Genomic DNA, 20,979 nt, shown 5'->3' with positions numbered 1-20,979 from the left:
TTTATATTTTACGGTGGAGAGACACGTGCCGTGTCTCGAGTAAACATATATTCTGCATGCTTAGTGTTGACAGCGTTGCACTGCTCTAGTTAAATTTCGTTTGTATTCCATAATAAACTTCTTGCAATTGATTTATTCCTGCTCATGTAACATACATGCATATTTTTTGTCCTCTTTACAAATACATAGGAGGTAAAATACAAAATAACTGCTCCAACACCGATTTCTCAGTATTTATCAGAGTCAAGTTATTTTCACAATAAATTAATATAAAACCGTGCAAAACAGAGTATGTTACATAGATAGCTGGAGCAGCAGACGCAGGTAAACGGCGAGCCGCCTCCCCCGCGCGTGCATGATGTAATGCTCAGCAGAGGATGGTATCTTCGCGAGGGTCGCGCTCGGAGTCGCCGAGCGCCTTCCCACAATGCCCTGCGCGGATGAGCACCAAGATGGCCGAAGCGATGGATGAGTACGAAAAAGACGCTGGCTGTGTCCCTATCCTTCATCCAGAGGTGAGAGGGTCGGCTTTTGCTTTCTTTTAACGCGGAAAAGGCTGGGCGTTTTCAGTGCTGGGCCCTACAATGTAAAGCTAAAGATAAACGGACCCACGGGCTTTGTGCAGCATCAGATCCGGGAGCCCCCCCCTGCGAGGAGTTACGGCGAGTACCAATTACATCTGTCAGATGCTCAGTCGCTGGAGATGAGAGGGGGGGATGGAAAAAATCCCATATCCGCATAAAGCAGGTTTAGTATTTACTACTTGGTGTTTGATAGGGGTTGTCATACCCGTATGTCTGTCGTAAAGCGAAGCCGGCCGGCTGTTACGCATAGCGCATCTCCTTAACGTTCAGCTCCAGCCTGGGCTGCGGAGACTGCTTCGCGGTAAAGGGCCGGAACCCCGGGGCAGGCGTGGGCTCATGGTGGCCGAGTAGGTGACGGGTCGTGGACAGGCTTTAAAAACCTCACATCCAATGAGTGGCATGGTCGAGTCCCAGCTCGCTGTGTGAAAAGCCGGCCGCCCGCCAGAGTAGCGCCGCCGCCTCGCTAATAAGAGACATTAACAAAGATGGCCCAGGCCCCGGTCCGCTGCCCGTTATGCTCTTTGTGATTCATTTGTTTATTTATCAGGAAATATCCCAACAAGCGTACAGAAATCACCCTGACAACAAAGTGTCTGATAAGCTACCTTGCTCTTGCCGCGGTGCTCGGTAGCTGGATAATAACATTCTGTAAGCACTATGTAAACAATGTCAAATACACTAACTGTTGGTTTTTCTACGACTAACAATCATAATAATAATAATATCGAATATATAACTGAATGTTAATTAATGTATTGATAATCTCTGCCTGTCGTAATCTAACTGTTAAATCTGTTTTATTTTATTTTTTTGCTGCAAGATTGTAAACGTCAAAATTGTTGTAATTTAACAACTTAGCTGCTGATTATTTTAATTCGAATATTGTCGTTTGTTTGGCAAATGTTATTGTTTAACAAACATTTTGACTCTTCTGCTTGATTTTAGAGAAATATTATCTCACACTAAAGATGAGCAGGATATTTATAAGTGTCTTTCTAGGGGTCACAATATAACAAGATTGACAATCAACCTAATGTCAAATGAAAAATGTATTTTCTTGAATCTGATCCCCTGCTAGAAGCAGCAGTCTTTTGCTGTCCTTTTATACCCGAGATTGAGGTAATCTCTCCCTGCTATTTTGAGGGGTGATACTCCAGGTAGCTTCTCCAGAGCTTGATGGTGACACGTGTCTTAGTATATGAAAATACATGATCTGTACGTCAGAGTCATCCTCCAAAATAAACAGCACAGGTTTATTTATGGTTGTTGTTTTTTCTCTGGTGACTTATATTAATTGTAGATTTGTTTGTTTTATGGAGCTGCAGCAATGCTAGATAAAATAGCCTGACAAAATTTTGTGCTGAGCCCACAGCTGCTGTGCTACCGCCGTGTCTCCTCTCTAGGTGTGCGATGCTTGTGCAGTCAGTTTGTGTTTAATGTCATGCACGTGGAAGTGCTTCTGTTCGCTGTTAATGTGTGCTGTGTGGGACCCTGTGTGGCTCCGTGGCTGAGGACTCTGCCTGTGATCGGAAGATCACTGATTCAAATCCTGTGGCTGGCAAAATGATGTCACCGCTGGGCCTTCGAGCAAGACCCTTAACCCGTGAGATGCTCTGGGGACACTGACCCTCTCTTCTGATCCACGCTTATATGTTTGCTTGGGACAGAAGGGCTTGCCAGATAAATAAATGTAATTTATGTATATGTTAGACAGTGAGGAAGTTCACAGTAACACACATTCCTCACTTTATGCTACATCTTGGGCCACCTACTTCAATTGTGGTTCTAACTGCTCACTTTATTGGTTCCCCTGAACTGGTCTGGTGTTCCAGTGACCTGATCAAGACCTAGGTCAATGACCTAGGCCAGTGTCATGTTGTATGTATTGTAATTGCAGTTTAGGCATCTTGACCTGAGGTTGAATTAACATCAAGGTCCCATTTGGCTATTCTGGGACATGGTGTGTTGCTGCTGTTATTCTATTCTGTACGGTCTGTTTCTCTCTTAAACATCCAGTGTTTGATGCTGTTCCTCGCATCCCTGTAAAAGGGATGTTCTCTGAGAAAATAGGGCCCTGGGCGAGATACCAGCTGTTTAAAATCTCCATTGTTCCAGCCATCTGCTCGGAGTCTCCCAAGCACTACCAGCTCAGCCCCTTCTGACATCTCAGGTTACAGTTTTGCATTTTTACCAGCACAGCGAAAATTACCCATAAGAGGTGGCCTTGCATAACTCTGTATCTGATTTGACGGGATGGTGTTCCGGCTTGTATCTGATGCTCTCCTTCCAACGCCATAGAGCGTTAAAGGGGCATGAAATTGACCCAATAAGCCAACTTGCTCCACTGAAAATAGCCTGACAATAGCTGAGCAACCGTAATCGTGAACCATTTTGTAAATCATGTATGAAGATAAGTGAGGCATATTTATTCCGATTATTTTATCCAAAATGCTTACGTAGGCTTTTTTGCTTATTATACAACCAGATTGTTTCATGTAAGCCCTGCACACGTCATGGCTGTGCACAGTGCAGGTTCTACCTGCTGTATGTTACTTAAAGGACAATCTAACATAAACTTTGGATTTTCATTAATAAGTCAATGTTGTGGAGTGTTTGCTTGTGTGTGTTTTGTGGGGCTTATTATGATGAGGGATCTGTTTCATTGGGTTTGATTCTGTAATGGCTACTATAGCTGGATAATTGACTCCTGTGTCATTAAGAGATGGACAAATTAAGTATTTTATGTGGTGTTTTTCTGGGGTACAGCTCATATTTGTTTATTAATATTATTATTATTATTATGATGTTCACGGAATTAGGAATTTATGTCTCCCAAAGAGGGTCATTTTGTCCCAAAGTGCATAGTCCTGCAAAAATACTGATCCTAAAATATCTGTGTGTTTTTGGTCCAGTTGGCATGTGACGCACACTGTTATCTGTTTGAATTTTTAACCTAGCCCTCTTATATTTAATCTCTGCTACAGGAACTGCCTTTCCATACTCAGCTATTCAATGCAAGGCTTTGGAGTAAAGTTCAGGTTTTATGTTAACCTTTAGGGGTTTTGGAGCGTAGCCTGAAGTTGTAAATCGCAGCCTCAGTGCAGCAGGCCGGCTTATGGCCAAGGGCTCTAACTTGAAGTCTGGCCTGCTTTTCGCCCCCCCCCCCCCCCTCCTGTACTGCACTAATGCTTGAACTAGTTCTGCCACTGTGCTGCATTAGTGAGTCTGGAATAAGCAGAAAAATGTAAAAAATAACGCAGTTCAATGTACCAGAAAGAAGCGCTTTTGGGTTGTTCTTGAGCAGCCAGTAGTTCCTCCATTAGCACAGACCGGTGCGTCGAACCCACTGAGATTTTGCAGGTAAAATTTACAATTGAAAATTTTTCCACATCGCTCCACCGTTCTGTTGTGTGACTGAGTACAGCACTCTTATATATTCTTCCCCCTGGAGTGTAACTTTGTTAGCAGGATGCTTATTATTCTGCTGTTGTAAGGTGAACAAGGGATGTGCAGAATAATGATGTGAGTGCTCTCTGATTGGCTGTCCTTTTGGCACATTTTTGTCCTAGAATGGAAGCTGAGCCGGGATAACTAGTGCCGTGGGTTGTGGACCTAAAATCACACAGTCCCAGAACTTCAGATATGAGAGTGGTTCAGCAGAGATTTGCATGGGTGATATAAAATAATAGTAAGGGGGGGGGCATGATATGTGGCTTGCATTAAACTCAGAGCCTTGCACATTCTGTCAGTAGGCCGGTATGGTTAAGCGTGACCTCGTATAAACTGAGGGAAATTTCACTTGGCACTTTTATATTACGGCAGATTTTTTTTAATGTTTTGGCACTCAATACTGGCTCCTGTATTTGTCATTTTTGTCAAAGGGACTCGCTCTGCCCCCCACGCTGACATGTTTTTCATCAGTTTAGGGGCTCTGAGTCTTAAAGTAATAAAACCTGTGCAGCTTACTCACTGCTGGAATGAGTAGAGTTTTTTTCTTTTTCTTTAGTGACTTTAGTGCTTACTCTAGCATTTGCACACTTAAGTATGAGTTCTTGTGAATGAGATGCAGACAGTGCCTGCCCATTTTATCAAGGGGTCAAAGGGCAGCAGGGGGGATAAAGTACAGAAATTATGCACCTGTGCAGTTCTGCCTGAAAAGCTCTTCATCACATGTGAATTCCTGGCTTGACCCTGACATTTTGCCTTCATGAATATTCCTCAGTCACAGCAAGCACACATACTCACTCAGGGCGAGAGCTCTCCGTTAAATTACAATGAGTATTAAGTAAGGCCCGGGGGGGTCCATCACTTTGCCATTTAACTTTCCAAAGAGGTCAGACCTTCTCCACAGTGTCTTATCTGCGGTCCAGCAGACACCTGCTGTTTTGTTAATGGAAAGGTGGATTATGTCTGGAAATTCCTTCACGGAGCTGAAACGTTTCCGCAGATGGCTAGGCTCACTTATTCTTTGGATTTTCGTGATGCTGACCCAGGCTGATCTTCAGTGGTGTTAAGGAGGATTTCTGAAGTAAGGTTCCAGTTCTGAAACGATTTGGAAACACAAACCACTTGAGGCACAGAACACGGTAATATTTTTTGTAGAGCAAATATATGGATTTATTGGTGAAGAGCTTAACCTGATCCTTGCTGAGCTTTGTTTGATTTCTTGTTAATTGTTTTCGGTTTTAGAGAGATGACAGGTGGATGCCTGTTAACCTTCTCATTTTCTGAAGAAACTGAGACCAACTAGAAGAGGCTGGTTTAAAAGGGCTCTGTGCCCTGCCTGTGTGCTGTGCCACGTGCTATAATCACTGGGCATACGCTAGCCTGCCCTTGCCTGCCATCCCCTTCACCAAGAAGCTCTTCTGGCATCTCCTGGGCCTGTGCCTGGGCCGAGCTTGTGGTACGTGCTGATTGGCTGATTCTCTGCCTCCTCTCTCCACAGGAAATCAAGCCCCAGAGTCACTACAACCATGGCTACAGCGAGAGTGCCGGGCGCAAGAGCCATGCCGATGACTACAGCACCTGGGACATCGTCAAAGCAACACAGTGAGTCCTGGGGAACGATGTCACTACTCGGGGATTGTTTGATCTGGTCTCCGTTCGTGGCAAAACTCTGCCATCTGTCAGTGTTATTGTCATGGCAACACAGTGGGTTCTGGGGGAGGGCATTGCTCCTAGATCGTGGTCTATATATATATGGTGAAGTTAGGTAACTGGGTATATGTGCTTGGAACTGTACAGAGATGAGCATACCTTTTAAAGGGTTCACTGATAAGGATGGTGACATGATACTTATTAGTTTTTTTTTCTTTTTTTCCTCACATAAGTGCAAATGTGGAAACCCCATTAATAAACGCTGCAACGTGGTTTATACTTGACAGTGCATTAATGGTTTGCTGTATGAACATTAGAAGCCATTTAGGTCATTGTGAAACACGGTGCCCTGGGCAGCCCCATAAGAATGATGGGGGGGTCCCTCTGGCTTTACCCTGACCGTGCCGTTGTTAATGGGTCACAGCAGCGTTTCAGGGTAGCGGCGTGTCCACGAGAGAGAGGGAACGCAGAGCTGGGATGCCATGTGACACAGACACCATTCAGTGACCTGATTCTGTAGCAGTTTTGCATGTGTGATGTAGCCACATTCAGACAAAGCAGCAGTAGGGGATTTAGGCCCGTGCCTTTATGCTCACGCCACACTGTTTATTTCTCTGATTAGCCATCAGGTTGCGTCGTTATTGGCACAACCTTTCATTAGGAAAGGCTTCACTGCCCCCAAAAGCATGCCCATCTCCTCCTCCTAATGCGTCATCTCCTCCTTCTCTGCCTCCTCCTCCTTTGCCTCCTCCTCTGTCTCCACTTTCTCCGCCTCCTCCTCCCCTACCTCCTCCTCCTCTATTGGCTGTGTCCATGGCTGCACTTCCAATGCTGACCCTCATTTTGCTCTTTAACATGTAATAGTAAGTAGTAGTACTGCAATTAAAATTATTGCCAGTTACACTTGGTGATTATTATCTTCCCTAAGCACTGAACAGAAATATCCTTCCTCCTCCAGTCTTGTCTTTGAAAAGCCAACAGTCGCATTAGCCCCACGTGACGCCTGTCCCTCTTGCCCCCCCCCCACAGGTACGGCATCTACGAGCGGTGCCGGGAGCTGGTGGAAGCCGGCTACGACGTCCGGCAGCCCGACAAGGAGAATGTCACCCTGCTCCACTGGGCGGCCATCAACAACCGGCTCGACTTGGTCAAGTGAGTGTCCCCTACTGGGCCTGGCGTGTCCCGATCGGCCCTAAAAGCGCATGTTTCTGTGGGCGTGTCCCCTGCCGAGCCAGGAGGTAACCCCCCTCCCCTTCAGCAAATTGGCTCACTCCTATACAGCCACTTTGTGTGGTTGCTGATGGACTTTGAGCGTTTCTGAGCGTTTGCTCGGCCGTCGTGAAAAGCCTCAAGGGGGGTGTAGGCCTACGCCGCTGACCCCCCATGGGTGGCCGATTGGATGCTGCTGTGACATGAGGCTTTTGAGGGAATGTGTCTGGTTAGTTATTGAGAGGTGAATTAAGGCAGCTTTGTTACACTGTACACATATATCGATCACCTGATCATACCGGACCTAAAGGCGTGTCTGTGTGCCGTCTTACCCAGGAGCATCCTGGGAACGCCATGCCCGCCAGTGCCGTGTCATATCTGTACATACGTTTGTAAAGCTGTTCCCATTTTGCTACTGCAGATTCTGAGTCACAGGGCATCACTGACATGTTGAAAATGAGTGTTTCTTGGCCTGGCCTGAGTCCTGTCACTCGCCCAGTGATTTTCCCTGGTCCCCCCCCTCCCTGGTCCTCCTGGCTGCATGCCCTGCCCTTCCTCGCCCTTCCTGTCTGTGTCCCCTGCAGGACGCTTGCATTCCTGGAGAGAAATGTCCTTCCCATAAGTTCTTGCTGAGAACCATGAGACTGCGGTTGAGAATAGCCCTGGCCTCACATCTCTGTTTTGGAGGAAGGCGTTTGAAAATGCCCCCCAGCACCTCAGTTCACTGCGGGCACATAGTATTCTGCTTGGGGTGGAATGGTGTGTGGAAATGAGTTCTGCCCTGTTAGGGCGGCTGAGCAATGCTAACTGGTCCTCAGTGTGTGTTACGTGTCAGCAGAAAGGGAAGACTGACATTTGATCCCACGTGGATAGAAGTATGTGGTAGAAATGTGTGGCTCGTGCATTTCCTGTCATTGCCTTGTATCAGCCCTGTAAGCACTGCTACAGTGCTGTCACTCATGGCCCTCTGGAAGTAAGAGTGCATGTCCTGCTCTCTCTCTGCAGGTATTACATATCAAAGGGGGCCATCGTGGACCAGCTTGGCGGAGACCTTAATTCAACACCACTGCACTGGGCTACAAGGTAATGCATTCTGCTGCACGCGTCGGCGTGTATACCTATCAGCACCCTGTACGCGTGGGCGTGTATACCTAACAGCACCCTGTACGTGTCTGCGTGTATACCCTGTACGCGTCGGCGTGTATACCTACCAGCACCCTGTACGCGTCGGCGTGTATACCTACCAGCACCCTGTACACGTGGGCGTGTATACCTAACAGCACCCTGTATGGGTGGGCGTGTATACCCTGTACGCGTCGGCGTGTATACCTACCAGCACCCTGTACGGGTGGGCGTGTATACCTACCAGCACCCTGTACGCGTCGGCGTGTATACCTGTCAGCACCCTGTACGGGTGGGCGTGTATACCTACCAGCACCCTGTACGCGTCGGCGTGTATACCTACAGTACCAGCACCCTGTACGGCTGGCCGTGTATACCTACCAGCACCCTGTACGCGTCGGCGTGTATACCTACAGTACCAGCACCCTGTACGGCTGGCCGTGTATACCTACCAGCACCCTGTACGCGTCGGCGTGTATACCCTGTACGCGTCGGCGTGTATACCTACCAGCACCCTGTACGCGTCGGCGTGTATACCTACCAGCACCCTGTACGCGTCGGCGTGTATACCTACCAGCACCCTGTACGCGTCGGCGTGTATACCTACCAGCACCCTGTACGCGTCGGCGTGTATACCTACCAGCACCCTGTACGCATCGGCGTGTATACCTACCAGCACCCTGTACGCGTGGGCGTGTATACCTAACAGCACCCTGTACGGGTGGGCGTGTATACCTACCAGCACCCTGTACGCGTGGGCGTGTATACCTATCAGCACCCTGTACGCGTCGGCGTGTATACCTACCAGCACCCTGTACGCGTCGGCGTGTATACCTACCAGCACCCTGTATGGGTGGGCGTGTATACCCTGTACGCGTCGGCGTGTATACCTACCAGCACCCTGTACGGGTGGGCGTGTATACCTACCAGCACCCTGTACGCGTCGGCGTGTATACCTGTCAGCACCCTGTACGGGTGGGCGTGTATACCTGTCAGCACCCTGTACGCGTCGGCGTGTATACCTACCAGCACCCTGTACGCGTCGGCGTGTATACCTACAGTACCAGCACCCTGTACGGCTGGCCATGTATACCTACCAGCACCCTGTACGCGTCGGCGTGTATACCTACAGTACCAGCACCCTGTACGGCTGGCCGTGTATACCTACCAGCACCCTGTACGCGTCGGCGTGTATACCTACCAGCACCCTGTACGCGTCGGCGTGTATACCTACAGTACCAGCACCCTGTACGGCTTGCCGTGTATACCTACCAGCACCCTGTACGCGTCGGCGTGTATACCTACAGTACCAGCACCCTGTACGGCTGGCCGTGTATACCTACCAGCACCCTGTACGCGTCGGCGTGTATACCTACCAGCACCCTGTACGCGTCGGCGTGTATACCTACCAGCACCCTGTACGCGTCGGCGTGTATACCTACAGTACCAGCACCCTGTACGGCTGGCCGTGTATACCTACCAGCACCCTGTACGCGTCGGCGTGTATACCTACCAGCACCCTGTACACGTCGGCGTGTATACCTATCACCACCCTGTACGCGTGGGCGTGTATACCTATCACCACCCTGTACGCGTGGGCGTGTATACCTAACAGCACCCTGTACGGGTGGGCGTGTATACCTGTCAGCACCCTGTACGGGTGGGCGTGTATACCTACCAGCACCCTGTACGCGTCGGCGTGTATACCTATCACCACCCTGTACGCGTGGGCGTGTATACCTAACAGCACCCTGTACGGGTGGGCGTGTATACCTGTCAGCACCCTGTACGGGAGGGCGTGTATACCTACCAGCACCCTGTACGCGTCGGTGTGTATACCTGTCAGCACCCTGTACGGGTGGCCGTGTATACCTGTCAGCACCCTGTACGCGTCGGCGTGTATACCTACCAGCACCCTGTACGGGTGGGCGTGTATACCTACCAGCACCCTGTACGGGTGGGCGTGTATACCTGTCAGCACCCTGTACGCGTTGGCGTGTATACCTGTCAGCACCCTGAATGCGTGGGCGTGTATACCAATCACCACCCTGTACGGGTGGGCGTGTATACCTGTCAGCACCCTGTACGCGTCGGCGTGTATACCAATCACCACCCTGTACGGGTGGGCGTGTATACCTATCAGCACCCTGAATGCGTGGGCGTGTATACCAATCACCACCCTGTACGGGTGGGTGTGTATACCTGTCAGCACCCTGTAGGGGTGGGCGTGTATACCTACCAGCACCCTGTACGCGTCGGCGTGTATACCTACCAGCACCCTGAATGCGTGGGCGTGTATACCAATCACCACCCTGTACGGGTGGGCGTGTATACCTATCAGCACCCTGAATGCGTGGGCGTGTATACCAATCACCACCCTGTATGGGTGGGTGTGTATACCTGTCAGCACCCTGTACGCGTGGGCGTGTATACCTACCAGCACCCTGAATGCGTGGGCGTGTATACCAATCACCACCCTGTACGGGTGGGCGTGTATACCTATCAGCACCCTGAATGCGTGGGCGTGTATACCAATCACCACCCTGTACGGGTGGGCGTGTATACCTATCAGCACCCTGAATGCGTGGGCGTGTATACCAATCACCACCCTGTACGGGTGGGCGTGTATACCTATCAGCACCCTGAATGCGTGGGCGTGTATACCAATCACCACCCTGTATGGGTGGGTGTGTATACCTGTCAGCACCCTGTACGCGTGGGCGTGTGGACCTGGTTCGGTTTTAAATCATAAGATGTGGAGCAAAATTTCACTATACAGACAATCCAGCCCCCCCAGAAGTTCCGGGAGCCCGCTCTTCTTCTACGAATATACTATGCAGTGTACCTTTTAGTGACTGTGTGCCTCGATCCTTTCATTTGTGTGTTTTTCTGTTCCCTGATACAATTCGGCTTGAAGCTACCATGTGACCACAAAGATGCTCTTCTTTTGGTACAGCAGAACTGGTCATTTTAGTTTTGTTGTAGCACGTAAAAGTTAATATCAAGATCTTTCAGGCTTGGAACTGTACAGAGATAAGCATACCTTAAAAGGGTTCACTGATAAGGATGGTGACATGATACTTATTAGTTTTTTTTCTTTTTTTCCTCACATAAATGCAAATGTGGAAACCCCATTAATAAACGCTGCGCACACTCTCCCATGTCTCCCAGCTGAATATGATACATTCCATGTATTTAATATATTACCAAAATACTTTAATTTACATAGAGGGGCAGGATAGGCTCCTCCTCCCAAAACTTGGAAAAAAGTGATACCGTCACCGTTCAAAATGTGAAATATACCATGATACCATGAAATATACCAATGATTTTAAGTCATATCGCCCAGCCCTAGTTCCCTGTACCCTCTGTTAACTTGCCGCTTCCAGAATCATGACAGGTGTTCCCAACAGGAAGGTGTCTCTAAGTGTGTGACTGACATTTATTGACTCACTGAAATGTCAGAACTGTAGAGTATTATCAGTGTTGACGCCTAAAATCACAGATGGTCGCACTGAGCATCATTTCCAAATCTCTTTTGGATTCTTCTAATCAGTTCTGTTCTCACCTGTTCACTCTCTTGAATTGTTTGTGCTCACTACCCTGCGTCAGTAAACCAGAGTTTAAGTTTGTTTTTTTTTCTGGATATTTTTGGTTCCTTGGGCGTCCAGGGTTAGACTTTCCCTCCCGACAGCTGAACCCCTTTGCCCTCTTTTATGGGAGTACAAACCTCCTTGGAACATCTCCACATCCCTCAACTCTCCGTCTTATTTTTCAAGGGTTTATTTTGTTCCTCATTCATATTTGTAACATTGGACTTTTATGTAGTGTCTGAGGTTTTGTCCCATCAAAGCATAACCCTCCCTCACAGGCTGTGGGGCTGCCCCAGGGAGGTGGGGGGTATAATTTAGTGACTGCTAATGTCAGCTCTGAAGACTACCTGAACTAAATGTCTGTAGCAGTCTCATTGGTACTGTATCATAGGGTGTTTCCCAACCCAGTCCTCAGGGACCTGCAGACAGTCCACATTTTTGCTCCCTCTCCGCTCCCAACACACCTATCAGTCGGTGTTCTTGATTGGCTGGGAGCTGGGAGGGAGCAAAAATGTGGACTGCCAGGGATCCCCGAGGACTGGGTTTAGAAACGCTGGTATAACACAGCCCCACTGAGCCCTGTGTATGTATGTGTGAGACGAGCTTTAGGTTGTCCTGACTCACAGACCCAACTGGGGCCGCTCTTATTGCTGGTCTGCGCGGTGCGTCATTTAGGGATCAGAGAGAATGAAACAGCGTGTCTGGAAGGCCAGCCTCCGGCATTGTACCCAGACAGCTGATGTTTAGCTGCTGGCTGGCTTCTCTGCCTGTGTTTTCTTTGACCCCAGGACCACGTGCATCAGCATTACACTCTTACACATCAACATTGTAGTTGTATTTTTTTTTTGGTGAAAGTAACGTTGAATTGTTCATATAAAATTTAATTTACAGATGTATCACTTTCTCTTTTAGGAGCTTCTATTGCAGTGTGACAACATTTGTGCATTTATGCAGTGAAGGTTTGATTGACATAAGTTGATATGTACATCAGTGTTTCCAATCCAGTCCTTGGGGACCGACAGACGGTCCACGTTTTTGCTTCCTCCCAGCTCCCTGCCAGACACTCCAAATCTACCGGGAGCTGGGAGAGAGCGGGTCCATGAGGACTGGATTGAGAAACGCTGATGTACATAATTAAAAAGCACCTTGAAACATGCGTGACCCTGTGTTTTCCATAATGCCTGATTCCATGGACCACATGGCGTGACGAGCGCCCCGGTGACCTTTAACCTTTAACCCCATCTTCCCCCGTCTCCCCAGACAGGGCCACCTCTCCATGGTGGTCCAGCTGTTGAAGTATGGGGCCGACCCGGCGCTGATCGACGGCGAGGGCTGCAGCTGCATCCACCTGGCTGCGCAGTTTGGACACACCTCCATCGTGGCCTATTTAATCGCAAAGGGCCAGGTGCGAGATGCGGGACCTTACACATGGAGCCAGTCTGCAGTCTTACTGCTTCTGAAGCCTTCCAAGTATTTCCCTTGGATTTACGCGCACTCGCTAGACTTTTGTAAACAGTTGGAATAGACAATGTTGTCATAAATTTTGTTCCATCTGTAATTTAACCAACACTGAAAGACAAAATTTACTCATGTCTTATAACTTTAACAAATATTGTTACAAAACATCAGATATATTAAATAAGCCAGGTGCAGTTGAAGTCTAGTTTATGAGCACAGAGTAAGAATGTCAGTATATTAAGTGTTTGTTCTCGCACTGTTTTATGCCATTGAACCTTGTTTATTTAGGTTTACTTCAGTTTATTTTTGATGTTTATGGAGATAGATTAGAGTTTTATTGGTTTGATTCTGCTTCGGTGACATGTAACCTTACTTCAGTTGTACACCAGGGGGAGCTCTATCACTTGTTTTCACTATAGCGTTTATGTTTTTTTATGCAGATTTCCTAACTTGATGCTTAAGGAATCCAGTTTCATTTTTAGCTTGTATTCAAAAAGTTTTGAGTTCAGACTGTATGGGGTGCAAGAATCCATTTTATGTTTTTCTGGATCTTAATTATACATTTTTTAAGATAATTATGAATAGATCACTCAGACACATTGCTGAAACCGCAATTGAAATGCATTACTGATCTCGGCTGACTACTTGTTTTCACTCCTCCCCCAACCCCTCCGCCCCACCCCAACCCATGTCAGGATGTGGACATGATGGACCAGAATGGCATGACACCATTAATGTGGGCTGCTTATAGAACTCACAGGTTTGTGTGTTTGGGTTAATTTCTTTTAATCTTATCATAATCCTAGCATGAAATCTGGCTGCCGTACCACAAGCTGCTTCCTGTTGCTACTGTCCTGTTTCCCTAAGAAATGCCTCTCTTGGAACTACATGTCTTTTTGGTACATGGAAGTTTGACACCTGAAGGGCAATTGAGCGATTGGTTTGTGATCCCCTCTTATCAGGGAGATGTTTACATGTGTCAGGGTAGTCCTTCAGGATGGAAAGACCTCACAAGCCACGTCCAGAGAGCGTGCACCTTCTCCCTGAAACATAGGCGTGAATGAGCTGCTGCTGTAATGTGTGGGCCGATCGCCGAGGTAGAAATGCAGAGCAGGAGGGATGAGTGCACCTTCTCCCTGAAGCTGCTTTTCCAGGAGAGCGGTTGCTCAGGCCCACTGCCGGCTGTCATTGAAAAGCAGGTCGACTCCCGTTAAGCTTGCTGCTGTTGTGAAATGTCAGAGGCCAGGCTTTTACCGTGTTTCCCTCGACCGCACGTCAGAAACTCTCACCCCTGATTTTGGAAGGCAAGTTGCCGACGTGCTTTCCGTTCATGTGAACTAAACAGGGTCTGAAATATTGATGAGTGTCGGAGGCTTGACATTTTCTGATAAACCACCTCACTGTATGACCCATAATCAATACTTTGAAAGAAGTAATTGTTAGGCAGCCTGTCATCTTAGCCGTTCATCCCATGGAGTTTTGCAGGTCCTGTGTTATGATCTATAATCACTGCTTGTGATGTATAGCTGCTCTGCTGTCAAATGTTGATGGGGCATTTTCTGAAGGATAATGCTGACTATGCCAGATGTGAAATATTTCCAGTCCCTTTCCCCCCATGGTATAGCTACACTTTGGCATCAGTGTGCCAACTTGGCAGCAGCTAAGGTAAAGGCTAAGGAAGCAGTTCTCGTCTCTCGGTGATGACATCACAATGCCACACGCTGATTGCATTTTTCTTCCTCCTCGGGTTTCCTCCCACGCAGTGTGGATCCTACCCGGCTCCTGTTGACGTTCAACGTGTCTGTCAGCCTGGGCGACAAGTATCACAAAAACACAGCACTTCACTGGGCCGTTCTGGCCGGCAACACCACTGTCATCAGCCTGCTGTTGGATGCTGGAGCCAATGTAGACGCACAGAATATCAAGGTGAGGCCCAGCACCCCCTGCTGGCCAGGGACAGGCTTTTCAGCTGTCTCAGCACTTTCTCACTGTCATTTAAATATCTATTTTTTCTACTTTATCTTTTTTCCGACTTTTGAACTGTTATTTTACCGTTTAACTGCCAATGTAGATCAAGTCATAACCCAAAGACCATATCTTGGTCACAAGCTGCCTCTTTCGCAACATATAAATAATGCTAGTTTGAATCTATGGCAACGCTCTTTTTGTAAACATACCATCTGTTCTGCATGCTGTCAGCATCTGTCTTCTCAAATGCCACATAAAATTTATGCCCTCAACCTCCATTAGGTGTTACTTTCAAGGTTGGTATGTCTGCCAATAAAAAACAGTCATTCTGGAACTCACCCCCCCCCCCCGTGCTGAAGCTTTAGCAGCTTTGACCTTAGGTGGTAGACCGAATGTCTGCCGTGCCCTCTAGGGGGCAACAGCGAGCTCTAAAGGATCTATAGTCCTTCATATGAGCTATCTCAGCATGCATCTGAGGGTCCCAGACGCGCAGCTGCCGCAGTTCTCTATCTCACGCCAAGCAGTTTTCTGTAAACAGCTGTTGCTGTTTTTTCACTTGGAAACATGGGCACTCTTTGATGCATTGTGGCTGGATAGTAATTTGGAGGCTTTAAATGGATTCGCTGAGGGCAAGGATTTGAGCCATAGAGCCATCAGCAGAATGTGATAAACACTGTGTTTCTGTGACTGCTCGCTGCGAGTGACTAATGAGATGACATGTACGTGACATTTACCTTGGCAGATGCACACGTCTCCGTCCCTGACCCGCGGCCGTGAGATCGCCCCCTGCTGGCTCACACCTCACCTCTAGCACCTCCTTACGAAATCATTAGGAAAATGCTTTGGCTTCAGGGCTCCCGCAAAGTGAAGTGTGAAAACCCACAGTTAAAAAAAATAAAATAAAAGCCTTAAACCTGTGAAGCTGGTACTCAAAGCTGCGTCTGGCTTGTTTTGGAGAATATTTGTAGCTGAAGAAAACTGCTGATGACAAACAGCATTTTGTGATGAATGTTTTCTTGAAATCCGATGAATCGAAGAGTCTTTACAATGTGAGGTTTATATTTACTTGCGGAGGGGCCATGTTTTGTCAGCATTAAACGGGTTCGTGGTACTTACTGTAGCGGAGAGTAGAAAAACAAGCAGATCATACAAAGCTGCCCCAATATGAGGTGGATGTCGGAGACTTTTCATACTTCTAGCTCCACAAGTAAGAAGCAAAATCCTGCATAATTATGTGACCTTGGGCTGATATCTGAGTGCGTTTAGTAGGGTTGTACCTCACCGTATTTCGGTGGCTTGTTTTGGTGCCACTTAAATGCCTGAACTGTCGGTTTGAAAAATTTGCCCTCTGGTGCTCAGGCAACACTGTCCCTCACGTGTCATCGCTAGTTAACGTCACATTTGTTCTGATATCAGCAGACGCTTGCCGTTAGCGAGTAGCTACCTTGAACATGGTGAAAAAGCCTAAAGCTAAACGGTCTACGTGCCGGTGTTTCACTGGAAAGCATTCTGATATCGGGACCTGTAGTGTTTAATCTTTAACTGTGTAAGAGGGGAACACCTCAGCTTTATATTTATATATTTAAGGTGTTAAGTTAATATAGTGTTCAATTTGAAGTGCAAATTTGCCTTAGAAATAAAAAAGGCGTCCTTTTATGTCGTAGGCTTTCCTCTGTTTTTTTTCTTCTCTCTCAGTTCAGGCACCTGTTAGCCACCGGCTCTGTGTTAAAAAGTGTCGTTGTAGCACCAGTATCGGGAAAAGTGATTCCCAACCCTAGCATTTAGTCAGCCTTGGTATCACAGTGAAAGCCATGAGAGGTTTTAGAGCTCTGATTGCTGTTACTAACGTGTGTGTGTGTTTGTGTTTGTTTGTGTGTGTGTGTGTGTGTGTTTGTGTGTGTGTGTCCAGGGGGAGACAGCACTGGACCTGGCCAAGCAGAGGAAGAACGCCTGGATGATGAACCATCTGCAGGAAGCTCGGCAGGCCAAGGGCTACGACAGCCCATCCTACCTGAAGAGGCTGAAAGCGGACAAGGTGTGGAGCGGAGTATGTAGACGAAGGGGGGGGGGGGATCTGAAGCATAGTTGAATTGACCTGAGACTTTGGGTGTTTATCAGTATGCGTACTTGACCAGTCTTCTCACATACCTGTTTGACGTCATCTTCCACTGCTGGAGTAAAACTCCAATACTCATGAACAAAAAATCCGCGAATGTCGTTCTTGCCCAGCCCCAGATATAAAGGGTGCCACCTTGCCAACAAGAACAATCTCATGATTCCAAGTTTTATTTTCTTGCCAAGAATGCACATATGATGTTTGTGTTCTTGGTGTTGATAAATACTCTTTATTTGCTATTTGCACAGATATAGAAGTACATGGGAATTATTGGACATTTCCCTGTGTCAAGGCTTGTAAACAACAGCAAACAAGACTATGACATAGGAAAATGCATTCATGAACGTGATCAAGTTAAGTGAATAGATTGAAAAGTACACTAGGTGCTCGAGTGGTGTGATAAACATGGTGCCTTTAGCATCAGAGGTAGTTGGGGGTGATTTAAGAGTCCAGTTGGGTTGCGACATTAGGGTGGCAGTGGGGCAATTGCTCTGCACCCTGAATGCCCGTAGTGACAGCTGTGACCCAAACGGCTGCTCTTCATGGTCTCTGATGGCCACTGCAGCGACACACACAAGGTACATCCAGGTTCTTCCAGTAATATATCGGATTCAACAAAATATTTTAAAAGCTGCATCAGCCTATTTGAATAGCAGCGTCTGCAAAACAATAAATAGCATCATAAAAATAACAGGGACTATATATAGTGCTGTGGTTAAATACATGGAGTCATAACCCAAGTCATTTAAGTCACTGCCGCTGTGCCTGGTGCAAGGTAATTAACCTCAATTACCCTGTTGAAATATCAAGCTGTTTAAATAGGTAAGATTGAAAACAACAGCACAGCAATTAAATGTAGATGTAAGAATTGGTGTTTTACACACAGCGCTGAATTTCGGTTGGATGTAGTTGGAGTTGCACTGAGAACCATTCGGCGAATTAGCTCTGTGTGGGCTGGCTGCAGTCCACAGCTCAGTATGACCGATATGTTAGTACTGGAGCTGCAATGTCTTTGTAAAGAATCCCAGACTAAGTGGAAAATGCTCCTTTGTGAAGAAATTGTTGTTTGCTCGTTGACGTGGGAGATGCAAACGCTCAATTTGGTGTTCTGTGCACAGTGTCTGGCAGTGGCTCCGGTGATTAGCTTGAACTAATCTGTTATTACTTAAAGCCAAGCTCTTGATTTGTTTGTGTCTTTTTTATATATGAAGTCAATGATTGTAGGTCTAAACCGTAGATATGGATCTCATATGGCTCAACTCTAAAACGTACAAAGATAAGCATGCAAAAATTTTGAGAAACTCCTGAAGCATAAGCATCTCTAACCACATGCAAATTGTATTTCAGATGGATATTTTTTTTGAGAAGTCAACATGTTAAACTCTTAAAAATGAAATAGACAGGGTCACAATGTGAAGAAACCTGTTTCAGATGTTTCTGACCATTTCTTTCCATATCAGACGTAGCCTGATAATCTCAGGCGTCCCTGCAATCTGGATACAGGCTTTTTCTTCGTCCTCCATGAACTCAAGGCCGTCTGAAATCGCCCTGGAGCTCTCACACTTAAAAACGTCAATGGCCGTAATGCCCGAAACTGCAGATTCCACCTAGGTGGAGGAATCTGTGCATTGATCTCCTCAGGGCACTTGTATTCCTGTGTTTCATATGGAGCTTCCCAGAACTGTGCAGACGTCATGGAGAAATGGATTTCGTAGAGCAATAAAATCTGCTGAACAATTATGAAGGTTAACGCCAACTAAGTAGCATACCCTGGCTACTTTGACTCAGTGTGTCATGTCCATGGATGAGAAGGTTAAATGCTGGTAATGTCCTTGCAGAAGACGGCTAGTCTTATTAATACTTCCCAGGAAGACACACGTACCACAGTGATGTCTTTGGATGAATGGAGTTGTCTGCGGTCTGATTCTCCTTACTTCTGTGAGCTGTCTACCTACGTTTGACCCTTGCCCTCTGTCTTTCAGGACTTCCGGCAGAAAGTGATGTTGGGTACCCCATTCCTGGTCATCTGGCTGGTGGGCTTCATCGCCGACCTGAACATTGACTCCTGGCTCATCAAAGGGCTGATGTACGCTGCAGTGTGGATCACGGTGCAGTTCCTCTCCAAGTACGTCTTGGGTGCCAGCTCGTGTAGGAGCTCGTCATGACATTGCTCAGAGAGCCCAAGATATGGGCACATGAAGTAGCCATTTGGTGAAGACTGTTTACAGGAGCCCAATGGCATGATCGAGCTTGTGTTACATTGCTTTAGGGATGCATCATTTGTTGTATTTGTAATGATAAATGTGCTGTCTGTTTGGGACCCTACTGTGTTATAATGGTAAAAGTGTACAATGTAAACTTGTATTTGCTTTATGTGGCAAAGCTGCATTAGCTCATTGCGTGTGGTATGATTTCCTTGTGAAGGGGCTGTTCACATAGCATGGCGAAATGGGGGTGCAGATTTGGGGCGTAGTGCTGTTCTGAGGCTTACGCAAAGAGCACTGGTGAACCGGAGAGGAGGCCTTCAATAGGTAATCCTCTTTTTCTGTGCCCTTAATTCCCAGGTCCTTCTTTGATCATTCCATGCACAGTGCTCTGCCCCTGGGTATCTACCTGGCCACCAAGTTCTGGATGTACGTCACCTGGTTCTTCTGGTTTTGGAACGATATCCTTTTTATTCTGGGCTAACTGGTGATCTTCTGCTGTGCGTGCCGCCTTATTCCTGCCAGACTTGCTATATTCAAGGACCGGGAATGTTAAAATTAGTTGTCATTTTACATAAACCCAGATCATGAATGTATAGTTATAGGTTAAACCAATGAGAAGGTACAGTCACCCCTAGCTTAGGTTCTCTGGTCTTTAAGCTATGGCTTATGAAAGGAGAACTTAGACCATTTCTGGCATTGATAGAAGGTAGGTCGTTATGGGGAAAGGCAAGGATGGATGGAAAGAAGTTTGATGCAGGTCCATCTGCTGTCCAGAGACCACTAAGATGTCATTGCAGGAATTTGTGAGTTCTGCCCCCTAAAAGCAGACCCTGTAGAGCAGACAGAAGGCCTCTTCACCATCTGCTCTCACCTAATTAGCTGGTGTGCGTTGCAGCATTTGCAGAATTAATCGGCGACCACCCCCACCCCTGCCAGCAGCCGCACTGCCCCGTTTCCCTCAGTGACCCATAGTGAAATGTACATCTGCTTTCCAGTCATGTTAAATTTGAACTTGAGGTTTGTACTGAGGACTGTTTAAGAGCTGAATGTGCCACAAAAACTGATGTAAGTTTTATATACACACACACACACCTGTTTTACGTGACGGTTCCAAACTCTGAAGGCTTAGAGATTAATAGAAACTGCCAGAATATTACTGATAATTACGGCAATTATCTGGCATGAATATTTACAATTCACGAAACATTATCCGAAAAGAGTGTATGCTGTGTGAAAAGCTTCTCTTAATGTAATGACATCTTCAGTCTATTTAACCTTGATCCCTTAATCCTTTTAATGGTCTGAACTACAACATTACCACAAAAGCACTATCAGGATTATTGTGCGATTTGATTAGTTCTGTCTGAGGCGTGCCTGTCCCCAAATGATCAGCGCTATATCACATTTCCTGAGTCTCCAAAAAGGCACAAGAGCTGAGCGACACGAGGGATTTGTTATCCAAACAGGACCAGGGCGTGACCACCAGAAGGAAGCTTACAGCTTGGATCAAAGAGCAGGAATAGTGAACATGTGAGGGACACTGAGCTGCTTGGGGAGGCTGGTTGGGCACGGTCGTGCCTCAGGTGGGGGGGCGGTGAAGAGGAACCATCATCAAGTCCTTAAAC

The 20,979-nt window shown here is 47.1% G+C and overlaps 1 protein-coding gene across 1 annotated transcript in view; it reads left to right on the top strand.

Moving 5' to 3' along the window:
• Nucleotides 1-405: 405 nt before the first annotated feature.
• Nucleotides 406-20,979, top strand: part of zdhhc17 (zDHHC palmitoyltransferase 17) — a 30,796-nt gene continuing 10,222 nt past the window's right edge. The window contains exons 1-10 of the mRNA XM_072710139.1: nt 406-515; nt 5,530-5,633; nt 6,711-6,833; nt 7,896-7,973; nt 12,866-13,010; nt 13,759-13,823; nt 14,827-14,989; nt 16,941-17,066; nt 19,130-19,272; nt 19,712-19,814. Of these exons, the coding sequence (XP_072566240.1) occupies nt 441-515; nt 5,530-5,633; nt 6,711-6,833; nt 7,896-7,973; nt 12,866-13,010; nt 13,759-13,823; nt 14,827-14,989; nt 16,941-17,066; nt 19,130-19,272; nt 19,712-19,814 (1,125 nt within the window). The 5' untranslated portion in view covers nt 406-440. The remainder of the gene's footprint in view (nt 516-5,529; nt 5,634-6,710; nt 6,834-7,895; nt 7,974-12,865; nt 13,011-13,758; nt 13,824-14,826; nt 14,990-16,940; nt 17,067-19,129; nt 19,273-19,711; nt 19,815-20,979) is intronic.

The sequence above is a fragment of the Paramormyrops kingsleyae genome, chromosome 1 (assembly GCF_048594095.1).
Source record: "Paramormyrops kingsleyae isolate MSU_618 chromosome 1, PKINGS_0.4, whole genome shotgun sequence".
Classification (NCBI taxonomy): Eukaryota; Metazoa; Chordata; class Actinopteri; order Osteoglossiformes; family Mormyridae; genus Paramormyrops; species Paramormyrops kingsleyae.
This window is presented reverse-complemented; position numbering and strand designations above follow the sequence as displayed.